General features: G+C 46.6%; 1 protein-coding gene across 15 annotated transcripts in view; it reads left to right on the forward strand.

The window, feature by feature from the left end:
- PRELID3A (PRELI domain containing 3A) overlaps positions 1-11,962 on the forward strand; it is a 48,938-nt gene that overhangs the window by 26,380 nt on the left and 10,596 nt on the right. For 10 of the 15 annotated variants that reach the window (XR_003032370.2, XR_003032371.2, XM_002697806.6 and 7 more), the window contains 4 exons: positions 9,386-9,554; positions 10,151-10,240; positions 11,287-11,357; positions 11,446-11,548. Coding sequence is in view for 13 of the 15 variants with exons in the window: in XM_024984439.2 (XP_024840207.1) it covers positions 9,386-9,554; positions 10,151-10,240; positions 11,287-11,357; positions 11,446-11,548 (433 nt within the window). In the remaining 2 variants the exon portion in view is untranslated. The remainder of the gene's footprint in view (positions 1-9,385; positions 9,555-10,150; positions 10,241-11,286; positions 11,358-11,445; positions 11,549-11,962) is intronic. The other 5 variants (XM_024984444.2, XM_010818967.4, XM_024984445.2 and 2 more) reach the window with 1 other exon arrangement.

Here is an 11,962-nt window from a genome sequence, read left to right on the forward strand (position 1 = left end):
TTACAAGATACTGAATATAGTTCCCTGTGCTTACACAGGTCCTTGTTAGTTATTTATTTTATATATATTAGTGTGTATATTTTAATCCCAGATTTCTAATTTAATCCTCTTCTCCCCCTTGGTAATCATAAATTTGTTTTCTATGTCTGTGAGTATGTTTCTTTTTGTAAGTAAGTTTGTTTGTATCATTTTTTCCCCCAGAGTACACATATAGACAATATCCTATGATATTTGTCTTGGCCTGACTTACTTCACTTGATATAATAATCTCTAAGTTCATCCATGTTACTGCAAATGACAGTACTTCATCCTTTTTCATGGCTGAATAGTATTACATCATGTATATTCTTTATCCCTTTCTCTGTAGATGGACATTTAGGTTGCTTCCATATCTTGGTTATTGTAAATAGGGCTGCTGTGGACATTGGGGTGCATGTGTCTTTTAGAATTATAGTTTTCTCCAGATACATGCCCAGGAGTGGGATTGCAGGATCTTATGGTAGCTTTTGAGAAACCTCCATACTGTTCTCCATAGTGGCTGTATCACTTTACGTTTCCACCAACACTGTAGGAGGGTTCTGTTTTCTTCTACCCTCTCCAGCATTTGTTATTTGTAGACTTTTAATGATGGCCATTCTGACCAGTGTGAAGTGGTACCTTATTGTTGTTTTGATTTGCATTTCTCTAATAATTAGCAATGTTGAACATCGTTTCATGTGCTTACTGGCCATTTGTATGTCGTCTTTTTAAAGTTTTTAACAGTTTTTTTGGAGTATAGTTGCTGCTCTCTGTATGTCGTCTTTGGAGGTAAAATGTCTGCTTAGGTCTTCTGCCCCTCCCCCCTTTTCTGTATTGAGTTGTTGGTATATTTTGAAAATTAACTAGTTGCATCATTTGCAAAATTTTCTCCCATTCTCTAGGTTGTCCTTTTGTTTATGGTTTCCTTTGCTGAGGTGCAAAAAATTTTTGATTTTGTCAAGTTTTCCTCCAGTGTTCATGCACCGAAGAAACCCTAGGAGTGGAGACCAGACAGAGCTGAGAGCAGTGTAAACCTGAAGTAGTGGAGCGCTCTTTGGTTTAAAGTAGCTAAAATAGCAGTGGAAAACACAGGACTGAAATAAAAACATATAGAAAGGGGCCTTAAAAATTAACAGGCTTATAATTGCAGGTTTATAAATCCCATCTTCACAGTACTGACTGAGGTTTCAGGTGGACCTATAACAAAATCTTTATGGGCACAACCAGTATGAGCAAATTTCTGACAGAGTCAAGGCTGTATGCTGCGTGGGTTCTAGCCGACCCCAGGACTTTTAATGATGGCTATCTAGATGGGGAAACAGTGGAAACAGTGTCAGACTTTATTTTTCTGGGCTCCAAAATCACTGCAGATGGTGACTGCAGCCATGAAATTAAAAGACGCTTACTCCTTGGAAGGAAGGTTATGACTAACCTAGATAGCATATTCAAAAGCAGAGACATTACTTTGCCAACAAAGGTTCGTCTAGTCAAGGCTATGGTTTTTCCTGTGGTCATGTATGGATGTGAGAGTTGGACTGTGAAGAAGGCTGAGCGCCGAAGAATTGATGCTTTTGAACTGTGGTGTTGGAGAAGACTCTTGAGAGTCCCTTGGACTGCAAGGAGATCCAACCAGTCCATTCTGAAGGAGATCAGCCCTGGGATTTCTTTGGAAGGAATGATGCTAAAGCTGAAACTCCAGTACTTAGGCCACCTCATGCGAAGAGTTGACTCATTGGAAAAGACTCTGATGCTGGGAGGGATTGGGGGCAAGAGGAGAAGGGGACGACAGAGGATGAGATGGCTGGATGGCATCACCGACTTGATGGACATGAGTCTGAGTGAACTCTGGGAGTTGGTGATGGACAGGGAGGCCTGGCGTGCTGCGATTCATGGGGTCGCAAAGAGTCGGACACAACTGAGCATCTGATCTGATCTGATCTGATCTAGTAGGCGGTGTCATTTCAGGGAAGTAGGGTTTGGAGGAGAGGCTGCCCTAAAGCAGGCTTGCTCTCTGGCTGGGAGCAGGGAAGGGCCCTCCACCCTTTTTAAATAAGAGAAATGAGGCTCTGCAGGCAGGAGCTGCAGTGCCCAGTATCTGCTGTCCCCACCCCAGTGTTGTTCCCTCCTCGCTCCCACATGCAGTCTCAGTTATGAACCTGCTAGGCAGCTTACTGAAGGTCCACTTGACCTTTCTGTGTTTACCCTTAAATAGAATGGAGAATTGTTCTCATTGTTTTAAAATATAAATGACTGGCACCATCTTATACAGTGCTTTTCAGTTTCCTTTTCTTCTCAACAGTGTGTTGCTGAGATGTACGTGTGTATCTGTTTGAGATCTGTGCATGTATGTATATACATACACCATTTATCCTTTCTCTTGTTGAAGGGGCATAATTTCTCCCTTATTAAAAATCATGCTGTGGTGACCACTTCTGTATCTATTTGTGATTCATGTAATCAAGGGCTTACTTAGGCCAGAAGTCCTCAAACATCCTCGGAAGTCACGACTTCTTTAAACTCTTAGAAAATATTGAGTTTAGTCCAGTCGCTCAGTCGTGTCTGACTCTTTGTCCGACCCCATGAATCGCAGCACACCAGGCCTCCCTGTCCATCACCAACTCCCGGAGTTTACCCAGACTCACGTCCGTTGAGTTAGTGATGCCATCCAGCCATCTCATCCTCTGTTGTCCCCTTCTCCTCCTGCCCCCAATCCCTCCCAGCATCAGAGTCTTTTCCAATGAGTCAACTCTTCGCATGAGGTGGCCAAAGTATTGGAGTTTCAGTTTCAGCATCAGTCCTTCCAATGAACACCCAGGACTGATCTGCTTTAGGATAGACTGGTTGAATCTCCTTGCAGTCCAAGGGACTCTCAAGAGTCTTCTCCAACACCACAGTTCAAAATCATCAATTCTTCGGTGCTCAGCTTTCATCACAGTCCATCTCTCACATCCATACATGACCGCTGAAAAAACCATAGCCTTGACTAGATGGACCTTTGTTGGCAAAGTAACATCTCTGCTTTTTAATGTGCTATGTAGATTGGTCATAACTTTCTTTCCAAGGAGTAAGTGTCTTTTAATTTCATGGCTGCAATCACCATCTGCAGTGATTTTGGAGCACCAAAAATAAGTCTGACACTGTTTCCCCATCTATTTCCCATGAAGTTATGGGACCAGATGCCATGATCTTAGTTTTCTGAACGTTGAGCTTTAAGCCAACTTTTTCATGCTCCTCTTTCACTTTCATCAAGAGGCTCTTTAGTTCTTCACTTTCTGCCATAAAGGCGGTTGTCATCTGCATATCTGAGGTTATTGATAGTTCTCCTGGCAATCCTGATTCCAGCTTGTGCTTCATACAGCCCAGCATTTCTCATGATGTACTGTGCATATAAGTTAAATAAGCAGGGTGACAATATACAGCCTTGACGTACTCCTTTTCCTATTTGGAACCAGTCTGTTGTTCCATGTCCAGTTCTAACTGTTGCTTCTTGACCTGCATACAGATTTCTCAGGAGGCAGGTCAGGTGGTCTGGTATTCCCATCTCTTTCAGAATTTTCCACAGTTTATTGTGATCCACACAGTCAAAGGCTTTGGCATAGTCAATAAACCAGAAATAGATGGAAATAGATGTTTTTTTCTGGAACTCTCTTGCTTTTTCGATGATCCAGCAGATGTTGGCAATTTGATCTCTGGTTCCTCTGCCTTTTCTAAAACCAGCTTGAACATCTGGAAGTTCACGGTTCACGTGTTGTTGAAGCCTGGCTTGGAGAATTTTGAGCATTACTTTACTAGCGTGTAAGATGAGTGCAGTTGTGCAGTAGTTTGAGCATTCTTTGGCATTGCCTTTCTTTGAGATTGGAATGAAAACTGACCTTTTCCAGTCCTGTGGCCATTGCTGAGTTTTCCAAATTTGCTGGCATATTGAGTGCAGCATTTTCACAGCACCATTTTGGTGTGGGTTAAATCTACTAATATTTACCATATTAGAAATTAAGACTGATAAACTTGAAAATATTTATTAAAATTAACCATAATAAACATATTACATTAACATAAATAACATTTTTTTAATTTTAAAAACCTGTAGCTTCCAAAAGCCTTCAAAGTAGTAAGAGTGGCACTGTTTATTTTTTGCTAATTTCTATAATGTCAGGCAGCATAGATACTGACTTGATGCTCCCATCAGCTTCTGTGTTCAGTGTTGAAGTCTGTTGTTTTGGCTGAAGTAAATGATTAAAACGCAGCCTCACACCCTGTATATGAGTAAAACCTACGTGGGAAAGGTAGCAGTATTTCAGAAATTTTTAAAAATAGTCATGGCTGTTCTTTGCTACTACAGCAAAACAAACCATAGTTTCTCAGATTAATTGCAGTGGGAAACCTGGCACCATGACTGACCAGAGTAATTGACCTGTCTGGTACTTTGAATGACTCCTTTTCCCTGTGAATTGTGACATGTTGCACTGGTCACTAGTCTGTGTGGTTACCGGGTACAACGTGGGGCAAGCATTGGGTAGTGATGCCAGCTTTCTAAAAGTCCAGTTGTCTCTGTGAAGCTCAAACCCTATCTTTGGCAGCAAATGCTGTCAGGTATTTTCCTCTAAGTAACAGGATCACTTCATTGATCTTTGAGCAGACTCCTGTCTAACACCCATGTCTGAATGACTACAGTTTGTGTTCAGTGGTTTAGCGGAGAAGTGATAGCCGGGAAGCACTGGACTGGACCACTGGCCTCCCCCTAACCCAGCACCCCCCCCGCATCCCGTAGCCACAAGAGCTTCCAACCACAGCGAGGCCTCCCAGTCCTTTGTGTGTCCTTGCCCAGAGCCAGGGGTCCCGGTGTGGGAAATGAGGCCTTTTACTCTCTTATCAGGGACAGACCCTGGTGCTGGTGGACTTTGAGTGCACAGCTCAGCAGTGAGTGCCAAACAGCCTGGCTTGGCCAACAGTTGTGGCCGCCCTGGGGCTCTGCAGCCTCGTCCGGTGTCCTGCAGCGAGGAGGGCAGGCCCTCTCAGCAGTGGCCAGGCTCCCAGAGAGGCCTGGGAGCCAGCTTTGTTGTCCTCACTTCAAGAACTGCTGGGCTGGCCCAGGATTGCTTGGGCTTCAAGGACTTATCCTACATCCTTTTTTTTTTTTTGAGTCATTGTGGATGTTTTGGAATTATTCAAAAGAGGAGGCTGAAATAATGAGCACCAGCACCCTCCCCTGGGCTGTGCGAGTCTCATGACTGCTGTTTCCTCAGCCCACTGCCCCTTACTGTGGGTTGCTGTAGGCAAGACCTCAGACCTCACCCCACTTGCTCTTTCCTACACTCTCTCTGAGCATAGAGCTGCCTTGTTCTTCCTATTTAGTACCCTGGTGTGGCACCCAGAATTGCCCCCTCCCTGGCTGCTAGCCCAGCCATGTGCCCCCAGCCCTCAGTGCTGCTGCTGATGCGTCCTCAAAATGCAGGCATAGAGGCCTTCCTGGGGCAGCTCCCAGGCCTCTGTATCACTGAGCCTCGGCTGGGGACCTTTATCCCAAGGATGAATTTCATCAACCAGAGTCTCCCCGGGGTGGGGCCGGTTCATATATTCACCCATGGGCCTGGCTTCTGCTGTCACGTTCTCCCAACACTTGACATTTTCGACTACTCAGCTTTAGCCAATCAAATGAGTATTGGGCTATTTTCTTTTCTTTTTTAAAAAAAATTTAGTTGTGCTGAGTCTTCATTTCTGCACTCAGGCTTTCTCTAGTTGTGGTAAGCAGGAGCTGCCCTTTGTTGTGATGTGCAGGCTTCTCATTGTGGTAGCTTTTTTCGTTGTGGAGCACAGTCTATAGGTATGCAGACTCAGTAGTTGTTGCTCATGGGCTTAGCTGCTCTGTGGCATGTGGGATCATCCTGGACCTGGGATCCAACTCATGTCCCCTGCATTGGCAGGCAGATTCTTAACCACTGGACCATAAGGCAAGTCCCTGAGCTATTTTCTTTAACCAAGAAGTGTGTGATACTAACTTGTGTACTTAAACCTTGTAATTAAAAAAAAAATACTATGTTTGTTCTTTTCCTGCGTCATTCTATTGATGTATGGAATTATTTTTATGAATATTTTAAACACATTGTGCTTAGTTGAAATCATCTGTTAGAAAGATGCAAGGTTTCTGTATAAAAGAAACTTTGTGTGAGATGTGCTTGATTATAAATATTTGTCAACTTTTAGATAGTTTCAAGTAATTTTATAAGGCATAGCCTATTCTGCATAATGATTTTTATGGGACCTCTCTGGGAGCTTGATTTACAAAGTGCACATACAGCTTCACTCACTGAGAAAGCTCCTTCTTCTGTTCTCATGAGTCTGTGAGTGCTCCCTTCTTCCCCAGAGTGTGGTGCACTGTGGCCTTGATGGTGGTTTCCCAAGAAGAAAGTCTCCTTGTACTCTGCTGAGTGATCAGGACCAGTCTTGTCTCTGCTCCTTCATCCCCTTACGTTGGATCTGGTGGATGCGTTTAGCACAATGACACAATTCCACAGCTTGGAAAAACATTTCTGTGTTAAAGAGCAGGGTGTCTGGACCTGAGTGCAGAGGCCATTGGTGTGACTGAAAGATCATGAAGTAGGGGCTGGGAGGCCTGACTGTCATCTGCATCCTCTTGCTAACTTTTTGACCTGGGATGAGCCTTTTATGCCAAAGAATGCTCAAGCTACTGCACAATTGCACTCATCTCACATGCTAGTAAAGTAATGCTCAAAATTCTCCAAGCTAGGCTTCAGCAATACATGAACCGTGAAATTCCAGATGTTCAAGCTGGTTTTAGAAAAGGCAGAGGAACCAGAGATCAAATTGCCAACATCTACTGGATCATTGAAAAAACGAGAGAGTTCCAGAAAAACATCTATTTCTGGTTTATTGACTATGCCAAAGCCTTTGACTGTGTGGATCACAATAAACTGTGGAAAATTCTGAAAGAGATGGGAATACCAGACCACCTGACCTGCCTCCTGAGAAATCTGTATGCAGGTCAAGAAGCAACAGTTAGAACTGGACATGGAACAACAGACTGGTTCCAAATAGGAAAAGGAGTACGTCAAGGCTGTATATTGTCACCCTGCTTATTTAACTTATATGCACAGTACATCATGAGAAATGCTGGGCTGTATGAAGCACAAGCTGGAATCAGGATTGCCAGGAGAACTATCAATAACCTCAGATATGCAGATGACAACCGCCTTTATGGCAGAAAGTGAAGAACTAAAGAGCCTCTTGATGAAAGTGAAAGAGGAGCGTGAAAAAGTTGGCTTAAAGCTCAACGTTCAGAAAACTAAGATCATGGCATCTGGTCCCATAACTTCATGGGAAATAGATGGGGAAACAGTGTCAGACTTATTTTTGGTGCTCCAAAATCACTGCAGATGGTGAGTACAGTCATGAAATTAAAAGACGCTTTCTCCTTGGAAGAAAAGTTATGACCAACCTAGACAGCATATTAAAAAACAGAGACGTTACTTTGCCAACAAAGGTTTGGCATAGTCAAGGCTATGGTTTTTCCACTAGTCAGGTATGTATGTAAGTGTTGGACTATAAAGAAAGCTGAGCACCGAAGAATTGATGATTTTGAACTATGATGTTGGCAAAGACTCTTGAGAGTCCCTTGGACTTCAAGGATATCCAACCAGTCCATCCTAAAGGAAATCAGTCCTGAATATTCATTGGAAGGACTGATGTTGAACCTGAAACTCTAATACTTCGGCTATGTGATGCGAAGAGCTGACTCATTTGAAAAAACCCTGATGCTGGAAAATATTGAAGACGGGAGGAGAAGGGGATGACAGAGGATGAGATGGTTGCGTGGCATCACCAACTCGATGGACATGAGTTTGAGTAAACTCCGGGAGTTGGTGATGGACAGGGAAGCTTGGAGTGCTGCAGTCCATGGGGTCGCAAAGAGTTGGACACAACTGAGTGACTGAACTGAGCCTTTTATGAGGATAAAATAAATTCATGGTCAATGAATTTGACAAAGTAAATTTCATGGTCAATGACCAATGATAAAGTTATATTTAAAAAGGACATCAAACATGGAACATTCTTCAATATGTTCATGATCTTTGATGTTTAATTTAGTAATTCCACTATATAAATTTATCCTAAGGACAGATAGACATGTTTAAAGGCTGGTGTACACACATGTTCACTACTGCCTTCAATTTAAAGTAAAGGTTGGACACAATCAAAATAATCTGCCAGAGGGGACTGGCTATACCACAGGGTGACCTTTTGTGCAGCTAGTTACAGTCCTCTATTTCTGAAAATAGCCTCATGATGCAGGAAAGTGCTCATCATCTGTTCCATATAAAAAGCAGGTGATTTGTGCATGCATGGAGCATGACCCCAGTTTAATTTCTAAGTGTGTGCATGTCTGTGCATGGATGCATATCTCCAGGTCTTGAGTCTGGACTGTCATCTGCGGAAGGACATGTTGCGGAGACACCTGCCTTGGTGGTTGGAGTCACCTGCCTCTGGGGCCGGATGCTTGCTGGGTACCTCCTGGAGGAACGGTCAGGACAGCAAGGCCTGGGGAATGTCCTCCCTGAGGAACTGACTCTGCGCCCTTTGTGGCCCTATGGCATTCGGGCTCAGCGGGCCTGGAGCCCTGGGAGCAGGGGCAGCTGTGCAGCCTCTGATGGCAGGAAACCAACAGAGACACTGGTGTCCACCCCTCTCCAGGGCTCAGGACCAGAGGGAGGGGTGGCATCTGCAGGACAAGCCTTGGGGGTGGCATGGGAACACATGCACAGATTTGTCTCCAGATAGTGGAATTGTGGATTTTTGTTTTCCTCATCTTTTTCATTATTTTTCAAAATTCAGACACTTAAATAATCAGAAAAAAATATGTAGCCATTTCAGGTCACATACTGCTTAGAAGTTGGAGCAAAGCAGTTGCTCTGGATCTCATAGCTAGGCAGGTGTGCTGTCCTGGCTAGTGGCACGAGGCTGCAGTGTGGAAGCAGGTGGGCGGTCAGCAGAGGGCCCCAGCAGTCACTGCGGCTGTGTGGGCAGAGGCAGAAATGGGCCCTGGCCTTGCAGCCTGTGGAGCAGCATAGTTAGTGTGTGTGTGTTGAGGTAAGTGGCGGTGACAGGTAGGGGATGGGAACATTGTGTCACTGTCCAGAAGCCCCATACCAAAATGTCCTACCTCCTTAGGCTATGGGGGACTGGTGAAGGAGGGCTCAGCAGGGCTGGCCCAGCCTGAGCCTGCTCTGCACCCCTGCCTACCCGCTGGTCGCTGGGAGGATCAGGGATCCAGGATCTGGAACAAGCTCAAGGATCAGGTTGACCTGACTTTGAACACACTGCCACTCAATGCTGGTGGTTGTGTCTCCTCTAGCCACCCGTGGGACACGGTCATCAAGGCGGCCATGAGGAAGTACCCGAATCCCATGAATCCCTGTGTTGTGGGTGTCGACGTGCTGGAGCGCAGTGTGGATGGCCGGGGCCGGCTTCACAGCCACCGCCTCCTCAGTACCGAGTGGGGGCTGCCCAGCCTCGTGAGAGCGGTGAGCCCCTTGGGAGCCCAGCTACACCAACACAGCCTGTCTACACCTGCCAGCCTGGCTGGCACCCATACGTAGGGAGTGTCAACCTGCCCATTTGGGCTTTCTGGGAAGCCTGAGAGAGAGTTTGTTCTCTGTGAATTAATTGTTCACTTGAGTGTTCACCATGTCCACTGACCCACCTGTGGCAGCAAAACCCCCCCACAGGAAACCCAAACCCCCACAGCCCCCCTTCCCACCTCTAAATGCCCCACTGCAGCTCCATCGCCCTGCCTGGTTGTGGCCTGAGCCCCAGAGCTGGCTCTGCACAGTGGTGGTCAGGGGGATGGGGCAGGGGGCAAGGTTGGTCCTCAGCTGACTTACCAGCCAGACCTTGGCTTCAGTGCCCCAGGTCCTGCTCCACTTTCTCCTCCATCTTAATGCCAGTCCCTCCATCCCTGATTTATGTGTCTGTCTGTCCCACCTGCTGGACAGCAGCTGCTGGAGGAGCTGGAGGTGCTGCTGCAGCCTGATTGAAGAAGTTAGTAGCTGATCTGAAGTGACATGCAGTGTTTGAGGGTATGTCAATGTCACCATGCTGGTTTCACTTTGTTTTTCAGATTTTGGGGACCAGTAGGACTTTGACATACATCAGAGAACATTCTGTTGTGGATCCAGTGGAAAAGAAAATGGAGCTCTGCTCCACCAATGTAAGCAATAGCCACAGTGGTGCATAATGTCTTCATTTAATTGTTTCCAGCCCACCTTTGGTCTGTGATCTTTTAATAGAAAGGCTGAGTTTGCTTTAGCAGTATCTTGTCTTTTTTTCCAGTGTAAACACATATTGAAGAACACACATAATGATGTGAACACACCTTTGTAACCACGGGACAGACTCCTGCCTCTCTATTGCCTCCCGCCCCCTCTCAGCTGCTGCCTTGCCCTCAGCAGCACATGTGTCTCTTAGCAGCCACTGAAACAGCCACTTCCTCCTGCCTTCCTCTCTCCTGTCTCACAATCAGGAACCATTGATACTGGCCTGATGCAATTTCAGAGAGAGTGTTGGGGGAATTGCGTGGGCTGGAGCATGGTTATGCTAGCCCCTTACCCTGTGGGTGGGGTCACTGCAGGTGCAAGCTCCCAGTTGACCCCCTGGACCTTAGTCAGCGGCCCCTTCCCTCAGGCCAGACAGCCCTTCCACAGAGGCAGAGTGAGCTGGGCGGGTGTTTGTACATTGGCCATTCCTGACTGTTTATATATTGTTCTCTCTCTACTTAGAAAATTCCACTTCCTCTTTGCAGAAAGCCAAGTTGTCAATAGAGGGGACTGGTTCTGGCTCAGGAGGAAGGGGAGGAGGAAGGTCGAAGGGAAGGCTTTGGGGAGGACAGGTGATCACCAAGTTGCTGTGTGGCTGCGAGTGTTAGTGATCAGCCTTTCTGAGTCTCATGCTTGTCATCTAAAAAAGAACAGACTTCACAGTGTGGTTGAGGATCAAGGAAAGAAAATAAGGTTTATTAAACACAGAGTCTTGCATAAAAACATTGCATATACAGTGGTGACTGCTCATGAGCCAGGCTCAGGTTTGGGTAGGGTGTGGAGGGAGGGTGGTGTCACCAGAACAGTGGCCAGGATCTGTGGGCCTCGGCGTTCCTTCTGCTCTGGCTCCAGTAAGTGCAGGTGTGGAGTTGTGAGTGTGGGCAGTCTGGGAAGAAATGCAAGAGAAGTAGAACCTACAGCCATTGTGTCCTTTTTAAAGATCACACTCACAAACTTGGTGTCAGTGAGTGAGAGGCTGGTGTACACACCCCACCCGGAGGACCCAGGAAAGTAAGTGGACTGAACTCTGGGGCGGGGTGGGGTGGGGGCTCCCCCTTCAGACTGCTCAGCCTCTCACCTCCAGCGCGCTCTCCTGCAGGACCGTGCTTACCCAGGAAGCTGTCATCACCGTGAAGGGAGTCAGCCTCGGCAGCTATCTGGAGAGTTTAATGGCCAACACGATATCGTCCAACGCAAAGAAGGTACCACCTCTCACTGTTGGGGGGGTGGTGGCCAAAGGAGCAGGCATATGCAGTGGGGAGGGCCCCAGGCCTGCGGGGGACAGAGGCCAGCGAGGCAAGCCACCACTTCCAGCAGCAGCTGAGCTACCTGGGCTCTTAAACAAGACAGACCCCACACATCCAGGACAAGTGTGGGCGTGGGCATGCAGGACACTCAACATTTTTAGCAGTTTTGTATTTAACTGGCATTTTGAGTACCTCTGGCAGGATTTGGGAGTGAGCCTTGTGGAGGGACCCTGGGAGGGATGGGTCCCAGGCTGTGTGGGTGCCAGGGCCCAACTCTTTACCCGGGCATGCAGTCCCCTCTCTGCCATCCCCCGCTCTCCCTAGCCCCTTGGTTTCTGTCTGCAACCAATGGCACGGCACCTAAGCCTT

This window comes from Bos taurus, chromosome 24, assembly GCF_002263795.3.
Source record: "Bos taurus isolate L1 Dominette 01449 registration number 42190680 breed Hereford chromosome 24, ARS-UCD2.0, whole genome shotgun sequence".
Classification (NCBI taxonomy): Eukaryota; Metazoa; Chordata; class Mammalia; order Artiodactyla; family Bovidae; genus Bos; species Bos taurus.